Source organism: Balaenoptera physalus (assembly GCF_965194825.1).
Source record: "Balaenoptera physalus genome assembly, chromosome: 17".
In the NCBI taxonomy this organism is placed as follows: domain Eukaryota; kingdom Metazoa; phylum Chordata; class Mammalia; order Artiodactyla; family Balaenopteridae; genus Balaenoptera; species Balaenoptera physalus.
In genome coordinates, this window is record NC_138895.1 from 70,705,456 (window position 1) to 70,725,197 (window position 19,742).

General features: G+C 46.4%; 1 protein-coding gene and 1 long non-coding RNA gene across 16 annotated transcripts in view; one reads left to right on the plus strand and one right to left on the minus strand.

Annotated features, from left to right (window-relative positions):
- The window catches only part of MTSS1 (MTSS I-BAR domain containing 1), a 166,402-nt gene that overhangs the window by 143,441 nt on the left and 3,219 nt on the right, over window positions 1–19,742 (minus strand). For 14 of the 15 annotated variants that reach the window (XM_082433183.1, XM_082433189.1, XM_082433191.1 and 11 more), the window contains exon 2: window positions 1,206–1,267. The exons of the other annotated variant lie outside the window; for it this stretch is intronic. In XM_082433183.1, coding sequence (XP_082289309.1) covers window positions 1,206–1,267 — 62 coding nt within the window. The remainder of the gene's footprint in view (window positions 1–1,205; window positions 1,268–19,742) is intronic. 15 annotated transcript variants of the gene reach the window in all.
- LOC309646717 overlaps window positions 1–19,742 on the plus strand; it is a 400,316-nt gene that overhangs the window by 102,442 nt on the left and 278,132 nt on the right. The window lies entirely within an intron of this gene.

Genomic DNA, 19,742 nt, shown 5'->3' on the forward strand with positions numbered 1-19,742 from the left:
GCTGAATAATGGACAGGGAAAGTTCCACGTCTCCCAAGTTCTTCTCTCCTAATCTACTGGGGAGCCATGGAATGCCCAGTCCTATGGCTAAAGTTCTGGGCAGGGACCTCTGGTGCCAACAGGCAAAGTCCTAAGAACCCCATGTCATTCCTCCCTCCTCTGTCTGTCATCCACATGGCTTTTTATCCCCAAAAACACCTACCTGCTTTGTTCTCTGGAAAACCATCCCCATACATCCAAACCAACCAATACGCCATGAACAGGGGTCGTGAAAATAACTGCTTTTTTTTTTTTTAATGTCCCAACCCTCCTGAAGCACCCTCTAAGTGCAATCGCACCCCTCCCCTCACTAATTTCAAAAGCATATAGCTTTAACAAGAAGATGTTGCCGTATTTTCTATTTCATATGAAATGATATATTAACAAGCACAAGATGAGGCAATAATAATAGCCCCTTAGAGCACATCAGCATTAGATCTTGGTTTTTAAGCAGTTTTATTGAGACATAATTTGTATACCATAAAATTCACCATTTTTAGGTGTATAAGTCATCGATTTTTCAGTAAATTTAGAGTTATGCAAACACCACCACAATCCCATTTTAGAACATTTCCATCACCCCAAAAAGGTCCCTCATGCAGTCAACCTAGCCCCAGGAAACCACAAATCTACATCTGTCTCTACAGATTTGCATTATCTAGACATTTCATGTAAACAGAATTATACAAACTAAGTTTTAAACTCTGTAAGGATAGGCAGTAAGCAGAATGGACTGTGGAGCCAGACTGCCTCAGATCAATTCCCTGCTCTGTCATTTATCAATACAAGCTGTGTGACTTTGGATAAGTTATTCAGCTTACCTGTGCCTCAGTTTCCTCATCAGCAAAATGGGCTAACAACACTACTTATCTCTTGGGGTTGTGAGATTTAACTGTTACCATGTACCTGGCCTGTTATTACCTTACATATAATACTTCATTTGACTCTCAAAATTCCAGTGGAAGGAGACAGAGCGGATATGAGTTTAATTTTACATACGGGAATCAGAGGTCAGGACGCATGGCTAATAAGTAGCAACGGCACTGCATGCTTCTCTATCTGCAACACTTCCAAAACTAACCCTAATTTGCCTCTTGGGTCCATCCTATTCCATCCTTTGTCTAAAGATGTTGCCGTTTTCCTAGGGATGACATGCTTCTACTTACCGAAGCTGGGACTGTAGCTTTCCGGCTTTGTTTATGAAATCTTCCCAAACTGGATAGCTCCCCTACGACAAAACAAAGCCATACGTCAGTAAGCCACGCTGTGATAGACATCTGAGGAAGACATTGACAGCACACTCAATTCCAATTATACAGGAAACACTCTGTATATGCTCTCTTCCTTGGCAGTCTACGACATGTTGCCCAGATTACTGTACATACAAGTGTATTGGCTCAGAAATGGGTTGTGAATGTGCTCAGTCCCTGTGATCCTGTAAATACTACAGATACCAAGTGAAACAAGTTTGGCAGAATCTAAGCCATACATGGATGTATCACTTTTTTGAGTCAACAGATGGGTGGGTCCAAATTCAAGATATGTAGACCATTTAAGGCTCTACCCTGAACCACCTGATCATGGCTCTGGCTGTTCTCACCCTTATCCCAGAAGGCAGGGAGCGGGGAACCAGAGTGACTGGGGCTCCTCTCTGGGACAGGAGACTATTGGGAAGCATTATTAGACTAGCAGAATCTCACGGTTGGGAAGTTACCTAAATACAGCTGCTCAGCTGATGGCTTGAGCCCAGCACCTACATACAACATGGTTACAGGTGGTTCCCCAGCGCATTGCAGCTGACAGGGAACTCATCACCCTCCAAGGCAGCCTACCTACATCAGCCACCCTGTCGTTTAGGTGCACGCAGCCCTAATTCTAACCTTCTAGGGATCCACAGAGTTAAGACCAATCCTGCTTCCACACACATCTTTTCAAAGGACGGAGAATAAGCAGCACATTCATCCACAGCTTTCCTTCCTTCAGCTCCCGGATGGAATTCTGTGTCTACACGGGCCCCTGCCTCACATCCCCACAGCATCTTGGGGACACTCCATCACATGTCTCTACTTTTCTTCTAAGTATGGCGCTCAGACACGAACTCAAAACTGCAGGTGCAATTCCGATGGGGGCAAACTAGAGGGGGGCGGTTATAGCTGCAGGCTAGAATGTGAATGTTACGAACCTTGACAAGGTAAAAATAACGTATGACACCTCTTGATTTTGTCATTAAGGAGAGGGGATGGAGAAACTATAATGAAGTTAATCATCTCATCTTTTATTATAGAAGCCCCATCAAAATAGTCTAAAACTGAAACTGACCTAAAACATAATGATTTCACCTTCCTAATGGTTTTAATAATCTTTCTCTCTTATGCTTAGGAGCACAGTTTCTCTACCTTGCCACTACTGACATTTTGAGCCAGATAATTCTTTCTTTCTTTCTTTTAATGGGGTGGCGGGCGGGGGAGGGGTTCCTGTACATTGCAGTGTGTTTAGCAGGATCCCTGACCTCTATTCACCAGATGTCAGGAACATTCACAGATGCCACTGGATGTGACAAAATGTCTCCAGACACTGCCAGATGTCTCCTACAGGGCAAAATCACCCCCAGTTAAGAACCACTGCCTTGAGAGGAATGTCTGAGAAACTGATTTCTTCTAGAGAAGAAACAGTTATCTGAAGTTCAGCAATTTCTTCAGTATTACTTCACTTCAGTTTCAATTCTTCTGTTAACTGAAAGTAAAATTAAATATATTTTTATTTTGAAAATATCTTGCATAGAACATGTTAATAAAAGTGCCCATTTATACATTTCTCGAGCTATCAAGTCTGTCTGAAAATGTGCACAGAGACATCTGGAAAACCGTCTACCAAATATTATAATGGAATATTTCTGGGAGCTAAGATTTGGACCAATGTGTTGTTTTCTTGTTTGTACTTTCCTCCATGGCCATAGTTTTGTTTTGTTTTTTTAAATAAGGGTCATGTATCATTTTTATAAAAACAATGAAGTCATTACATTAAAAAAATTTAAGATCAAATTAGCATTTCTGGCAACAACAGCACCATGAATTTACAATCCACCCAAACCCTAAAGTCTGTTTCATGCATGCTGCTAGATCACAACCATCAACTCTGCATTTGGGCATTTGGGACCTGCTTGGCCCAACTGCAGGTGCTGGATTTATTCCTTCAAGCGGCGATGTGCTCCCAATGGGACACTGAGCTGCACCAGGCCAGGGATTCTGTCTGACTGGCTCCTGGCAGAAGTCCTTTTGGCAGCTACATCTGAGCTACTGACACCAACACCCATGCACAGGTCCTGTCATCATCTGCTAAACCACTTAGTCTCCATCCCATCTTTGTCCCCCAGGGGGTCTGTTCAACCCAAAAGCATAACTTTATTTGTGTTGAATGAAAGCTTGTGAGGGCTCAGGCTACCTTTCCAGGCCCATCAAGACACTGTGGGGAATCCCAAGTATAGCACCTAATATATTTGCCATTTTCTCATCAAGTCCAGGTATGAACACGCCTTCTACATCTACATCCAAGTAATTAAGGGTAAAGGCTGAGATCAGAGTCCTCTGGCTGGTCACTAGAGATCTCTGTCCAGATGGAAATCAGTTAAGCATCCTTAAGAGCACGAGAGTACAACTAACCAATTACAGCCTCATCTAGCCATCCCTTCTCTTTCTGGTCCACAAGACAGTATGAGAAGCTTTATGAAAAGCCTGAGGATGTTCAGAGACACGGACCATCAACTTCTAGCCAAAGGAACCACCATCGCTCATCTGCACACAGGACACGGGAGCCAGGTCCTCCTCTCCCCAGCAGCAGCCACTCCCATCCACGGAACCCCTGGAGGAGGTCACTGAGATGATCCATAATATTTCTTAAGAAAAAGGTGAGGGGCTTCCCTGGTGGCTCAGTGGTTAAGAATCCGCCTGCCAATGCAGGGGACATGGGTTCGAGCCCTGGTCCGGGAAGATCCCACATGCCTCGGAGCAACTAAGCCCGTGCGCCACAACTACTGAGCCTGCGCTCTAGAGCCCCCGAGCCACAACTACTGAGCCCAAGTGCCACAACTACTGAAGCCTGCGTGCCCAGAGCCCGTGCTCCACAACAAGAGAAGCCACCGCAATGAGAACAAGAGAAGCCACAGCAATGAGAAGCCCGCGCACCACAATGAAGAGTAGCCCCCCGCTCGCTGCAACTAGAGAAAGCCCGCGTGCAGCAACAAAAACCCAATGCAGCCAAAAATAAATAAATTAATTAAATAAATTAAGAAAGAAAAAGGTGAGGCACATTCACTGAAAACACGCCAGAACGGCAAAAGGCCTGCGCAGGGAGCCCCAAATCCTGAGTTCTCGCCACGGCCCTGGCAGTAAATTATGGGGGGTAAGTCACTTGACCTCTCAGGCCAGTTTCTTATAATGATCAACAAAAAAAATGCATAATTCCATCACTGTTATTGAACACTGACATCACGGAACACTGAAAGAATGTTGGGAAGGAATAAGGAACACAAACTCCAGGGGCCCATCTCCTGGCTAGAATCCTAGCTTTCCCGTCTGCCGTGGGACATCGGGCAGGTCATCCGACCTCTGCCTGGGTAAGTCACCACTGCCCAGGGTTGGTGTGAGGAAGAAATGAAGTCAGACATCTAAAGGGCTCAGAGCAGTGCCAGGCACTCAGTAAGTGTTCAATAACCTTTGAGAGGATTGATCCAAGCGTCTGCAGGCTCCCAGGAATCTCCTTCGGGATGCTGGGAGAGATGTTTAAAACTCTCAAGGTCAGATGGTCCACCCAGGCTGGGATCCCTCATTCTTACTCCTAAGTACAGTTCGGACTGTGCATCTCACTATGAGTTCACCATAGTTAAAGCAGACACAGAGCAAGGCAGTGGGACACACAGTGTCAATGTCTCTGCCGTTCCCAAGTACATGGCAGGTGGAGTACTTAAACCGCAGATGAATGTGCCTGAAAACAGCTGCTCAAACCACTTTAAAAACTACTTATCTGCCCCCACTGGGAGCCTCATTCCAGTCTTTACCAAATTAGAAACAAAAGGAGGGTCCCCGCTCCAGTTAGGGGGTACAGCACCCAGCTCTCTGCCTACGAACACCCACTCAGCCAGAAGAAGGCTGCCAACCGCAGCTCTCTCCCCACTTGATGATATTTGACAGTCTCTCAAAGAGTGTCAGGCCCACCTGTTTTAGGCAATATATAATTTAATGGATTCTTTAAAAAAAAAAAAAAAAAAAAAGAACTAAGAACAGAAGACAAAAACCTCCTTGTTGAGAAATTTTTTTTTAAGTGTATAAATGTTATTAAAATTTAAAGGCAAGGTGATGTTGGGTTGTTTCAGATTTTTTTTTTTTAAAGTTTCTTTCAAGGAAAAACAAAAAGTTTCTACCCACCTGAAAGTTTTACTACAAAAATTCAAAATCTTGGAGGAAGTGAGGAAGGAGGGAGAAGGCACTCGTAGGAAGATAAAAAGGTAATTGAGAGAAAAAGCGCTGGGTTGTTCTAGACGACAAGGCTGGGTAAAGGGGAGCAGACTCAAATTTCAGAAGAAATTTGCCAGTCGAGACACTGTGTGCGCTGAGAACCCTTTTCGAAAGCAAGTCAATGTGGTCCTTAATTTTCTAATCTGCACCGCCCACCAAGAAGTCCCAGAAAGCTGTCTCCTGAGGCTGTGTGTCTGGCGGGCGCTATTCACCATGCATCCCCAGAGCTATGAGAAAGCCTCAACACAGACCCCACTGCGGAGTTCACCCGAGAACACGGAAAGGTTTCACAGCTTTCCAGACATACCAAAGTCAACGAAAATAAGACTCCCACTGAGCGCCTGGGCCCTGCCAAGTGCAAAGTCACAGGTGAAGGGAAACAGGCTCTCCTCCCTCTGGAACCCCCTGAATTTCTTTGGAGAGGGGGGCAGGGAGGTTGTGAAGCCCTGGCAGTTTGTTGAGAATAGAACTCAGATCACACAGGGTTCTGGGAGAATGGAAGAGTTCCCCGTCAAAGCTGGTGTGTTTACAAGCACGTGGAGGACTCTGCATCAAGCTGCCTGACCGTCTCCACTTCCCTACAGGGAGAGAGATGGGGCTTCCCCGAAGACGGGCTCTAACTCTGCAGCCACCAGACGGGGCGCCCGCCACACAGCCCCCCCGAAGGCTGTTCTCTAACCTCCAGGGGGATTCAGCAATCTGGAAAACTCCTACTCAGCCGTCACCACCCAGCTCAAATGTCACCTTCTGCAGAGTATCCTGGGACCCACCTGCTTCCCTCATATCATGCAGTTAGCCATCTCTGAGCCTGAGTCTCCGCCGCTGAACTGTGGGCTCGAGGACAGAAAAATGGAGGGAGGAAGGAAAAGCATTTCCGGTAAGAGGAACAAAGACAGGCAAGCAGAAACAGCACAAGTGGGCTCCTCCAAGGGACACTGGAGTGGCACATTTATGCTGGGAGAAGCAGGAGATGGAAGGACGGACAAGGTGACCATGGGCGGCCATCCAGGGCAAGATCCAGGGTTGAACTACAAATGGGGCCTTCATCCAGATGGCGAGTGACGTAAATCCCAAACCAGCATGGTGACAAGAGAACCTGGCTACCGCATCACATACCTGACGGCAGCCTGGTCCCTTGGGGAGTGGGCAGGAGAATGAAGTTATTCTCTTACTTCTGAGGGAGAAAGACCATCTGATCTCCGTCGACTCCCCAAGAGTGTGGTGGCCACCTAAGCAAATATGCAAGTGGGCTGCCCTGCCTAGCCTCAAGGTTGAGCTCCAAGAACACCCCCGAGTTCCTGTCCTCTCCTCTGCTTTCCCCACAGCCAGACGGCTGGGCAGACCACTTGCCTAACCCGAGTACAGGGCTCAGCCAGTGGTCATGCTGACTTGGGGCTCTGTTTTGCTTTGCTTTGTTTTGTATTAAACAGAGGCCTGGGATGGCATCCCACACACAGTGCAGAAGAATAAACTGTGTGTAACTCATCAGCCCGGCTGGTTAACGATGCCCCATAAATAATGCAGCAACTGCCTCTCCCAGCCCCGCCCGCTGTGACAGCAGAACCTCAGGGGACAGCTGAGGGAATTAGACACCAGTGCTGCCACTCGGGGATCAGAGAGGAGCCGGGAGCCTTGGTTAGAGAAGGGACCGTTTGAGAGGAGCCAGAGACTGGAGGGGACTCTCACGAGGAGGTAGAATTCGGCTCAGCTGAGAATGAAACAGGGACCAGCGCGGACGGGCTATAGGGAGTCGGGTTCCAGCTCAAAAGTTCCAGACAGAGGCTGGCTCACCAGTGGTTATGGCTGATGAGAATCCAAGTCTTGGATATACGACTGGACAGGTCATCTCCCAAGCCCTTCTCTTCACCTTGACAAGCATCACTGTCACCACCATCATCATTAAGCATCACCATGTTCTAAACAGCTGTTAGATGCCTGATACATACATCAGCGTTTCTCCAATGTTAACTTTCATATCCATCACCTGGGGATCTTGCAGAAACGCAGGTCCTGATTCCCTTGGTCTGAGATGGGGCCTGTGTGTTGCCTGTTTGATCTGAGTAATGCCGAGGCTGCTGGTCCACAGACCACACTCGGAGGAGCGCAGCTTGATACACACACTTACTACGTGTTCACGAAAACCCAGTGAGGCAGGTGCTGCTAATTATCTCACAGCTGAAGAAACCAAGGACCAGGAAGGTTGCGTCCTAGTGGTCTAGGCTGAAACTTGATCCTAAATCTGCCCGACTTTGTGGCCCAAGCACTGCCCTGATTCTGCGACGTGCAAGCAGCAAGATGCACAGACCCAGCCTCCCGGCCCAGTCCCAGGGCTGCAGAAAGCCGCTCAGTAGGCAGGCTGGGTCCTGCTTTATATTGGGTTCAGTAGGAGCCCAGACAAAGTAAAGCGGAGAGCAAGGGCTCCAAACACATAACCCCCGATTACAACCGCAAAGGCCCTGGACAAGCTGTAATGTCGACCTAGGAATGGTCAAGATTCTCAACCATGTGAAAAAGAAAACACAAAACAAAGAAAAGCTCTTTGTGCAAAAAACGTCTGATAGAAATGCACGGGAAATGTTCAGTCACCATCATTAGCGGTATGATTATGGATAATTCTGTTAAGTCTTCAGGTTTCCTGTGGATACCAGAACTGATCTGCTTCTACCAGGAGATCGGAGAGCCTGTCTGGAGCATCTCTATAGGCCGCTGCCACCAGCCCTGCCACCGGGTCCCTCCCCAGGGTGAGTGTGAGGAACGCAGTCCACATCATCCCTCTCCTTCTTCTAGGGTCACCCCTTAGTGACCTCAGGCTTCAGGGAAACGAAAAGCAAAGCTTCAAGAGGAAGTTTCTGACCAAAGCAGGAGTGCCTCTGGACTCCATGCTTCTTGAAGCACAAGGCAGTAATCTGCAGCTTCCAGAAGTGGGTGCCTGTCACAGCTCTGTCCCCAAAGCCATCTTTCCCCACCCCAACCTACAAGATGAAGGGCGCCCAAGATCCTCTGATGAAAGGCGCTAAGTAAGCCCATCCATCATCAAAACCATTCCTGGGCTTTTATTTTCTGATTGGGGCTTGCCTAATCCACTAATTACCCGTGTCCATCAAGTGGATGGCAGCCACTCGGATAATCAGTGGTTGCCTCCTTGCACGCCCACCCTCACCCACCTACTCAAGCTCACCAGCAATAAATATGCCTGTGAAAAGGACCTTACGGCTCTGTGCACACTTCGTGGGCACTGCCACCTTCCACTAAACAGATTTCCCCTTTCACTGAACTCCACAAGCCCCAAATCCCAGCCGGGCTATTAGGAATGACATCCAGGTGGGTACCACAAAAAAGGGCTGTGTTTGTTACTTCTATAGTCACTGCCCTTTTTTAGTGTCTTTCCACTGAATGTCCTTCTCTTTGCCTGGATAGAGGGCCCTGATGGGCAGTCTAATCCAGTGTCTAAAAGGATCAGTGTGGTCTAGTGGGTGGAGTCAGGCTGCCCAACTTCAGATCTCCCCACTGGGGACCTAAGTGACTCAGTTATCCATTGCCGCTCTGTCTTCATCTGTAAATGATACCCACGGTAGTTCCCACCTCAAAGGATGGTAACGAGAGTAAGTGAAAGAATACGAGGGCAGATAAAGATGACTAGCACTTAGAACTCCAGAAATGCCAGCAACTGCTATTTTAATGAGTCAACATACAAGGCCAGCCACTCTGACTCGGACATTTAATGAGCACCTACTATGCACAGGCACCGGGTGGGGATTAAAACAGGCCAGAGTGTTGAGGAATGCTGCTGTGTAAGCCACCAATCCCAAAGCCTTCTGACAGCGCCACACTCCAGATATAAAGCACTGGAAGGTGGGGTTGGTGCAAATTTCTGGAGGGGGGTGATTCCTCACCGAGGCCTTAAAGGACAAAAGGGAATTTTCTGGGCCAAGAGGAAGTAAAGAAAGAAGGACAGGAGGAAGCATTCCCTGCAGAAGAAAGAGAATTAGCAAAAGATAGGAAGTATAGAAGGCTATGCTACATTCAGACATGAGAGTCATTTTGTTCCCCTGGAACACATCCCAGTAGGGTGTGATCTGGGGGGCGGGGACGGGGTGGGAAGAGCAGGGAGATCCTTCCTACTCATCTCATGAGCTGCAGAGGAGGCTCTTGGTGGCTCAGGGTGGCCCAAGAGCCACCCCCACTTCTACTTACTCATGGTACACTCCCCGCACGACCTCCCAGAGACTCACCACTGGGGAATGTCTGCTAAAACTGCAGATGCCTGAGCCCCGCCCCAGATCTGCACAATCAGAATCTCTGGGGGTGGGGCCCAGGGGTCTGCATTTAACACATTCCCCAGGGGACACTCATGCTCTGATGGCTAAAATCACATACAGATTTGAGAATTACCACTCTAGATAAGATGCCACAACCCTCTGAAGTCTTGGATGCTGTGGCCTCAGCAATTTCTCTGTCCTGATGTTCAGACCTTGCTCCTTCAGAAGTAATCGCTGGTGATAAGCACTTGCACATGGGAATGTGAACTGATACACATTTTCTGAAAGGCATTTGGCAATGGGTTTCAAGAGCCGTGAAAGTATGTACCTTTGACCCAGGATAAATCCTTCTGGGGAAACCACCAGTGTAAATCAATGTGTAGCTACAAGGATATATTCACTGGAGTGCTGCTTATAATTAGTGAAAAACTGGACACAGCCTAATCACAAATCAGTATGTAACTGGCTCCCACCTCAGGGCCTTTGCACATGTTCTTCCCTTGTCTGGAACATTCATTATTTCTCTAATATCCACATACTTCATATGCTGTTGCTCAAATGTCAAATGCTTCTCTGTGAGGCCTTCCTTATTTAAAAACTGCCACACTGGGCCTGCTTTATTTTTTCCCATTGCACATATCCTTCTAAAATATAACACAATTTAATTATTCAGTCTGTCTGTCCCAGACCCCCGCCCCCTCTCCACTAGAATGTAAGTTCCAAGAGGGCAGAGATCTGCGTCCATTTTATTTACTGCTGTATCCCTAGCACTTAACACAGAACCTGGCACATGGCAGGTCCTCAAATATGTGTCAACTAAATGAATTAACTACAAACAAACAAAACAATGGACCACCACACAGCCATTAAAACTAACCTGGTTTCTAATTACATGCACAGAAAGCACAAGTGAAAAGCTAAGTGGAAAAAGAAACTTCTGGCAGGACACAGGCCGCAAGAGCCTTCATCTAAAACGTGTGTCCATAACCCACTTTGTAATCAAGTGGTTATGGGTGACTTTTATTTTTTACTTACCTGAGGTTTTAGTTTTCCTTTCATTAACTTTCTATTACTTGCATAATCTTGGAGAAGTAATCCCTCATGAAATGCTCTCAAAACATTTGCTAATGCTTTATGCTAAATGTAGAGGAAAGCTCTCTCCTTGGTGATTTAATTAGGGTGTCCCTAATTAAGGCCGGCACAACATCAAAGAGGCCAGGTTCCAGGGGACCCTTGCTTCAGGTCTACTCCTGTTTGCAAGATGACCCCCGTCCCCCAGCAGCAGCTCAGAGCCTCCCAGTGCCCGGACGCCAAGGGCCTGGCCATCAGCTAGCTACTCCTGGCCCTGCTCCCCGCTACTTGCTTCCTATTGGGGTGCTTCATCCAATTATCCAGGCCCCAGATCACATCCTGCTGGAGAGCTGGCTTTGAAGGTTCAGTAAACAATCACTTCAAAACAAAGAGGGACCATTAAACCAAACTCAAAGACTTCCTTAATGGCCTCCTGCTCAGCTGCCGGAGCTGCCGGCCGGGCTGGGGCAAGCCGGGCCTCAGAAGCGAAACTGAGGTCTCCCTGTGAACTAATCTCGAAGCCTTTCCAGCCTCCTACTGCACACAGCCCCCTTTCCTGAGGTGCAGTCCTGTAGGTTGCAGAGCCATTACTGGGGCGACCCTGACAGAGGGGGTTTCTCCAGCAAAACAAACATGTGTCATGTGGTTGTCACCTCGGACTACTGTGTCAGACCCTTGGGAACCACACCCCGCCTGCCCCCCACATACTTTCCTCTGCTGACTAATCAGCAGCCCCCGGCTGAGTCCACGGCCCAACAACTTCATGTCACTGGCTGGTCCAACTCCTCTTGAAATAAAGGGAGGCCTCCTGAGCCTCCTGAAGCAGCTCAGAGGACAGCCTAGATTTTTCTTGCTTTTTCTGGTTCATCCTGAGTCCTAAAGCTATAGGTAGAATAATCTTCAAAGCAATTGATAACATACACCCATTATGGAATCTGAAAAGGAAATCCTAAAATGCTATGAGACATAGCTCAGCACCGTGGATTAAGGGCACAGACTCTGGAGCCAGACTACCTGGGCTCAACTCCCAGTTGTACCTCTCGATAGTTGTAAGATGGGGGCAAATGGCTTAACTGTTCTGCACCTCAGTTTCCCCATCTGTAAAATGGGAATTATAGCAGTAAGTCCCTCACTGATAGATGGACTAGTATTGAATAACTACCTCATTGGGTTGTTGGGAGGATTAAGAGTCTTTGTAAAGCACTAGAATAGTGCCTGGTTGTACCATAAAAATGCTTGTTAAATAAGTAAAATAAAACTCAGGTCTCAGCTTGGGGGTCACCTGTATCAAAAGCCTCCCCCTGATTCTGTCCTCCTACTCCAAATGAGAATCAGAGGGCTTCCCCAGGCCCCCGTCAAAATCTTGTGCTGACATCTCTCATGGCAGAGATCACACTGATTTCTAGTTACTTGTCTGTTCCTCCTCTAGACTAAACAATTTTCGGGCAAGGTCATAGGTGTATCTCTAACCCCCAGCAGTGCCTGGCACAGAGCAGTCATCATATTTGTTGAATATGTGTACTGTGTTCTCTCAAATTATTTACAAGCTGAAAGCTGAAAAGCATTTCACTCTTGTCTTTATTGCATTATCAAAGCGAAGATATAGGTTTCTTATATTTTCTGAAACATCTGAGTGCTGCTGTCAGCAGGGTACTCTGCTGGAAATTACTAGGGTGGCTCAGATAGATACATAAGAGAGTTTTATTCAGCATTCATTTTGTGCTAAGCCCTTTACATATATTTTCTCTTTTAATCCTCCACAACTTTAATAGGAGAGTATTACTCTACCCATTTTAAAGGTAAGAAAATTAAGTCTCAAGGAACAAGAGTAACTTGCCCAGAGTAATAGAGCTAGGAAGTGGCAGAGCCAGGCTTCAAAGCCCAAGGGCAACCACTTAAGGTAGAATGTAATAAGTACTAGGTAGAATCAACATGAACCTGGAAAAATGCCCAAGGGCATCTGACCTGGTAGGCAGAGGAGGGTACAGAAATGAGGTAACTTTCTGGTGAGGCCTTGAAGGATGAGAAAGATTTCAATAATGCCAAAAACGGCAGAGAAGCTCTTCCAAGCGGGACAAACAGCAACAATGAGTAGCACAGGATGTGTTCAAAGAACCCAGGGAATCCAGGCTGGGAGACACTGGGCACAGAGCAGGCCACTCTGCTGGGCCAAGTCACAGGTGGCCCCCAAGGCCTGGCTAAGACAGGTGGGCCATATTCAGCAAGTAGGCAGGTAGGAAGAACCCAAATATGGCCAAGTCTTGGGAAGGGACAGAAGCCAGTACGAAGCTGCTGCTAAAAGGCAGACTAGAGGCAAATGAGGCACTTCTCCTGGTAGTCACTCCAGAAAAAGAAGGGGTGACTCAAACAAGGTGAACAGAAAAAGATGGCCCTTATGAAGCAACTCAGTCTCCCCATACACTGGTGTAAACATCTCTACAAGGTTTTTTTTTTTTTACGCATTAAATTAAACACCCTGAGGACCTCAGCCAGGTACCCAGCCCTTCCCTGCCTTTATATACAGACAGAGGGTTTGCAAATAGAGAAGTGCCAAAAGGCCCTGCTGAGCCAGATGAGGTTATAATGAACTCAGCAGTGATTTACTTAGCAAGAAAAAAAAAACTCAACTTCTCCATTTCCTGCAACTTCACTGCAAGCTCTAAATACAGCTCAGTAAAGGGTGGGGTCATGTTTGCCCTAAGAAGTGGTGGAGATAATTACTGATTTCAAAACTTCAGAATACTTCATTCCCAAATCTGCAAGACAGAAGAACAACAGCAGCTAACATGTGAGTGCATGTATGCCAGGCACTGTGCGAAACCCTTTACAAGTACCATCTCATTTCAGAATCCCCCCAACAACCCTATAAGATGGGTACTTTATGAGACCCATTTTACAGAAAAGGAAAATGAGGCTCAGAGAGATGAAGAAATTTGCCCACAGGATTTAAAACCAGACCTCTCTGACTCCAAGCTCAGCAGTAGCTCCAAAATTTCTACAGGAGGGGTTTAGGGGCAGTGATGTGGCCAGGAGGAAATAGAACGTGGGCAGGAAGCTGTGTGGCCGAGCAAGCACACTGTTTTTACTTAGGTGGTATGTTATAGATCTGCACTGTCCAATATGGTAGCCACTAGTCACATATGACTATTTAAACTTAAACAAATTACAAGTAAATAAAATTTAAAAATCAGTTCCTCGGTTGCACCAGCCGCACTTCAAGTGCTCAAAAGTCACATGTGGCTAGTGGCTAATGTATCTGACAATTTCCATGACTGTAGAAAATCATGTTGGACAGGACTATTACAGATCAACTAAAAACAGCCAAGGATTCTAAAGGTGCTTTTTCTGTTGTTATTTTCCAATTTGTTCACTTCAACGTTGTTTCACTATAAATTTATTCTTATTTTTATTAACTGTAGTAAATACACATAAAATTTACCATCCTGAAGCCCAGTAGTGTTAAGCATATTCTCATTGCTGTGTGACCACGTAAAGATGCTTTTACTCAGACTTAGCCAAGATCGAGAAAACACGTTGAGGGTGCTTAAACTGTGTATAGCTGGGGGTGCTTTTAAAAATCCTAATGTCCAGGATGTACTCCAGAAGCACTGAATCAGACCCTCTGAGGAATAGGGTCCAGGCATCAGTGTCTTATGGCTACCAGGGAATCCAACGCGCTCATCCCTGTGACCATGCCCATTCTACCAAAATGGGCACACCTGCCCAGAACTGCCTCTTCCTCCTCCAGCCAGACCCACTCCTCCGGGACCCTGGAGACCCCTGTCTGTGGGAGGTGGCAGGGAAGGGAGGCCCAGGCAAAAGCTGCCATCCACCAAACCCGTCATCCACCTCCAAGATTCGGGAGGTGGCTGGTGCTGACCAAGCTAATACGTTCACTGCTGTCCAAATTCTTCAAGGGGAAGAAAGCAAATAAAAAGACACACAGCTCAAAAGGCACCCCATTGATTTTTTTTTTCCACCCACTTAAACTAGACAGGAAAAGAAAAACCACTTAGAAACTATGACCAAGGTCGTATATGCCAAGAAATCAGCACAGAAAGGAGGTTTTTTGGCAATTCCATCAACTTCCCCAAACACAGTCTTGCAATGGCTCGATCGACTCAACCCAACTTGAGGGTGACCGGGAAATAATTAAATACGGAAAGCCCTTTTACAAGAGTGTTCCAGGGCCGGACACAAAATGAGTTCAAGGCAAGGAGTTCTCTTTGAGGAGTCACTGAACTCCGGGTGAACTTATTTAATTCATATAATTAGGGGGACAGATGGGCATAGTTACCCAACCTTAGGGACCAATGGGCTCCCCAGATATATAAAGGCAGCCCTCTGGCCAGTCACGGAGAAGATTGCAGGTGCTTTGTATGGGGACAAGGACAGAAGCCAAGGATGGAGGTGACTTTCCTCTCTGCGCACCCAGGGGAAGGAGAGGAGAGGGGAAAGGCAGGTTGTCTGTCAGAGAAGATTGGTAAGTGGGAGAAGGAAGGAAGCCACAATATGTCGATACATCACAAATTAAACCATTTCCACAAAAGTGACAGCCAGATGGGAGCTGTGCACCACCCCCACCCCCAGAGTTCTCCCAGCATCTCAGCTCAGGCTCACACCTCCAGGCTGCAGGCACAGAGATGTGACCTTGATTCCTTCCTTGGGCCTCCTGCAAGACTCAGGCAAGTGAAATGCTGTGGAAATAAATCCACAGCCCCCTCTCTACCTTAGGCATGCTCTAAAGAGCTCCAGCTTTAAGGTCAAATAAACCAAGGTCTGAATGCCAGCCCACCTCACCACGGCATTAAACGAATTATCGACTCTCTTCAAGCCTCAGTGTTCTCATCTGTAAAGTGGGGATGATGGTGAGGATGACGGGAAATCCTGGCACACAGTAGATTCTCACCGAGTCCCTTGCTGCCCCCTCTTCACTACATGCAATGATTACAGAGCACCTACCACGGACCAGGTGGCACCAAGAGCATCTTAAATTGGGAAGCGGCAGACGACACAGCCCCATGCCAAGGTCTTCCCTAGGCTTGGGGGGGGGGGGAAATTAATAATGCGTGGGCTGCTCTGGAATCAACGCCGGGTGGATTTTGGTTTTGCTTTTGGAGGGGGGTTGTATATGCATATGTGTATGTGTGTGTGTGTGTGTGTCACGGGCGCACACACGTGCACGCGCGTGACACACACTCAGATGCAACCTTCTGCAGTCTCCAGCTCATTCGAGGGAGAACCTTGGCAGTCAAATACAATGGGCTTCCTCAATGCTCATCCAATTAATTTATTCCATTTGTCTCTCTGGTTTGCTACTTAATAAGGCCCAATCGGCAGTGCAATCTGCAAATCTGAGTTAAACGGCTTCAGGCATCAGTCAGTTCCGTTTCAGGAGTCCCAAATGCATATTGTCTGCTGTCCTAGGCAGCTGAATCTGTCCTTTGGCTTTTGTTTGGTTCAAGAGGTATTTCTTTGTTTTTGCAAAGGTGTGGGTTTTGCAAAGGTGTGGGTTTTAGGGGAAAGTGTCCTGAGGCAGTTCCAAGAAGTAATGGCAAACTCAAAATGATCTCATTTTTCCATACCCGATCTGAACATCTAAATGGTCTTGCTACAGAAGGAATCTGGCCAGCTCTCGACCGTCCCTAGGAAGATGGAAAAAACCTAGATGAAAATTACAGATAAAGCACCTAATGGATCAATAGTTTCAACCTTTTCACCCTCCAAGCGTTTTAACAACCTCAAGTGAGCTGGCCAAACTGACAGACATTGTTTTAACTTTTTCCTTTTCCCTCCCTCAAGAGGCAAAAGAGTTCGAAGGCCAAGAGGTCAGCAGCAGAGTGTGGGTGGGACATACTTGTACTAAAAAATTGTTCACTGTTTCTCTGAAATTCAAATTTAACTGGGAATCCTGTATCTTGGCTTGCTGATACCAAGTTCGGTGCTTGCAATGTCACTGAGTTCACGTTACTCTCATAAAGAACTAAGTGATAGCTGAACCGGGCAAAATTCAAACTCAGCCTACCTTCCATGCAAACCGTGACTAGGAATGACCTTCTCTCTCCATCTGGGGCATTACCAACTAGGATCTCAGAACGTAAACGTTCACAGCATCAAACAACAAGTTCTAAACAATTTGGTTAAATATGACGTACAAGGGATTTTCCCCACAGAGACACTCAAGCCAAGACCAAAAAAAATGACTTCTTTCCAAACCTCGACAACAAGATTTGCACCTAAAAGCCCCCAAAGACTGATCTACAGAGAATAGGCCCTAAATCTCTGAACAGGCACCATTCTGGGCAGTTCCCTGCTGCTGGTTTTATGACATCTTCACTTCTCCTTCTTCTCCCACAGGCCTAAACTGAGGAAGCTGTAAAAGCCTGGACAAACACAGCCATTTGCTAAGAGAAAAGGCAACATGGGGCCCATCTGTACTTTACAAGGGCTCTGCTTGTCTACCTTTGTGTGTCACCGTTTACAGAGCAGCCCGCCTCCCTCAGAGCACCTGGCCACTGGCGGAGGCCATGGCTGGGTTTTCACTATCTTCCTAGAGAAAACCCCTTTTTTTTTTTTGAAAAGTCAAAAGGAAGGCCTGCAGGGGATGACCGATGCCCCTCCCCAGGCTGGACTACCAGCCCTTCCTGCCATATTGAATTGAACTGGACAAGCAACTCTCCAAGGGCAGCCCTTGTGGATCTTTGGCTCCTCATAGCCCAGCAAAAGGCCTTCCACACAGCAGGCCCTCAATAAACACCGAGGAAGTGAACCTCTTGTCTGACAGGAACCCCAAAGCCAAAGCAAAACAGTAGAGGTGAAAAAAAAAACCCTGAAATCATTATCCAGTGCTGGATCCACTGCCCACATTCTTGATCTTGTGATAAGTAAGGAAAAATATCATGACATGTCTTTGAACCACAAAAGATTTCCATGGAATTCAAGAAGTCCCTTCAGCAGGTCTAATTTTAGGCAGAACTTAGGAGAGAGGATACTGGTGGCAAACAGAGGTGGGGGGCAGTGGAGGAAAACTGAACAAGGCCCCTATTCTGCTCGGCACAGGTGCTGGTAACAGGACACCCCTGCCTAAAGTGAGACGTGGGGTGGAGAATTCAAGGTGTGCTTGGGTATTTTTTTCACCCCCAGTCAAATTATACAACCCCGAACACACTCTCCAACCTAGTACAAAGTTCTCCCTGCATCAGGCCCAATGCAGCTCCTGACATGCCGATTCTTGAGCAACAAGGCTGAGGAAAATATTTGATTTTAGCGTCCAACTGTTTTTTTTTAAACTAAGTTAGTTATTAAAAGAAGACAGACATCTACAGGCTGAGCTACCCTCAAGTTTGGCCAGGGTCTTCTGGTCTTAAAAGCTCTCCAAACATCACTGAATTCTACATGCTGTTTCAATTACTTAACTAAAAAAATTTAAAAGTACAAATATCAAATCAGCATGTTGTACACCTGAAACTAATGTTATATATTAATTACAGCTCAAGTTTTAAAAAAGAAAAAGTAATGGCACAAATCTGCTGTTTGAAGCATTAGCCTGTCTTTCCCAGGACTTGGAGAGAAATTCCAAAAAGATTCCAGGATCTCCTTAATGCAGTCAACAGTGCTTAAACATCAGAAGTCAGTCATCTGGGCTTCCACAGTCACTTCCAAGCTACTGTCCCCTAAACAAACTGGCGATGGGCCCTTGCCTCCAGCCACATGAATCCCTAGTCTCCCCTTCCCTTTGGGACCAGCTCACTCCAGACAACCTGATTTATGTGGATGGCGGAAGGGCAGCCAGTAAGCGATTTTGCACACCACCATTCATTAGTGACCACCAGAGTAGGATGGAAGAAAGGAAAAAACCACAGGGTTTCCCCTCATCAAGGAATCAATAAGTTATTTAACAGCTGCTGCAGGATCCCAATGGAAGAAAAGTGAGGGTTTCTTCACTGCACCCGACCCCCTTTAAAGGATAAAACACACACCCTGACAGCCCAGGACTTAGCCAGATGAAAGATCATTAGAAGAATGCAGAAAGAATCCTCTCCAGCTTTTCCATGTCTTGAGGTTCTTTGGTTTGGGAAGATGGATGGTGCTAGGCCTTGAAATTACTCCATTTTTTGCTGTTTTCTTTTTTTTTTTTTTTCTCCAAAGAGGAAATTGACTCCCTTCCTGTGCTGCTGTACATTTTGGAGAATCAAATGCTACTTTAAAAAAAAAAAAGTTTTCCTTACCCTTTCTCCCCGCCCCCCCAACAACACTTCTGAGCAAATAACCTAAAAATGTTCTCAAGATGGCATTCCAAATGGGTTTCCAACATTTCCATGTGTCCTTCATGGCAAACAGAAAGGAACCAAAGGCGTCATAAACCTATCATGGGAGTTCAAGGAAGTGAAAAGGAGGATAAACAGGTCCTTAGAAAGACAGCCCATTTCAGATATTAAAAATTGACTTTTGTTGCTGGCAACTCCATGCATAAGCATACTATATATACACTGCTTATCCTATATGCCCAAATTTTAAAATTCCCTTTTAAAATGTCACTGCCATCTACTCCATGAAGAAGCCTTTTAAAAAGAAAACTCCATGAAAACACTGTCTTAGGCATAAACAATCTTGGAAATTAGACACCCCCCCCATCTCTTTTTCCTTCTTATCTCTCTATTCCCCAAAAGTCTGAAATTCTGCAGACCCCAAGGCATGTTTTCATCTTCCACTCCACTTCGCTTTAAAAATCTTTGACTGCCAAAACAAAATAAACCTTTAAAATAAATGTCTTCCCAACAGGATGTTGAACAAACCCAACTCAATTCAAAGGGAAAGAACTCAGGAACCACAAACTATAGATCCAGCACTAAAAGGGCATTAA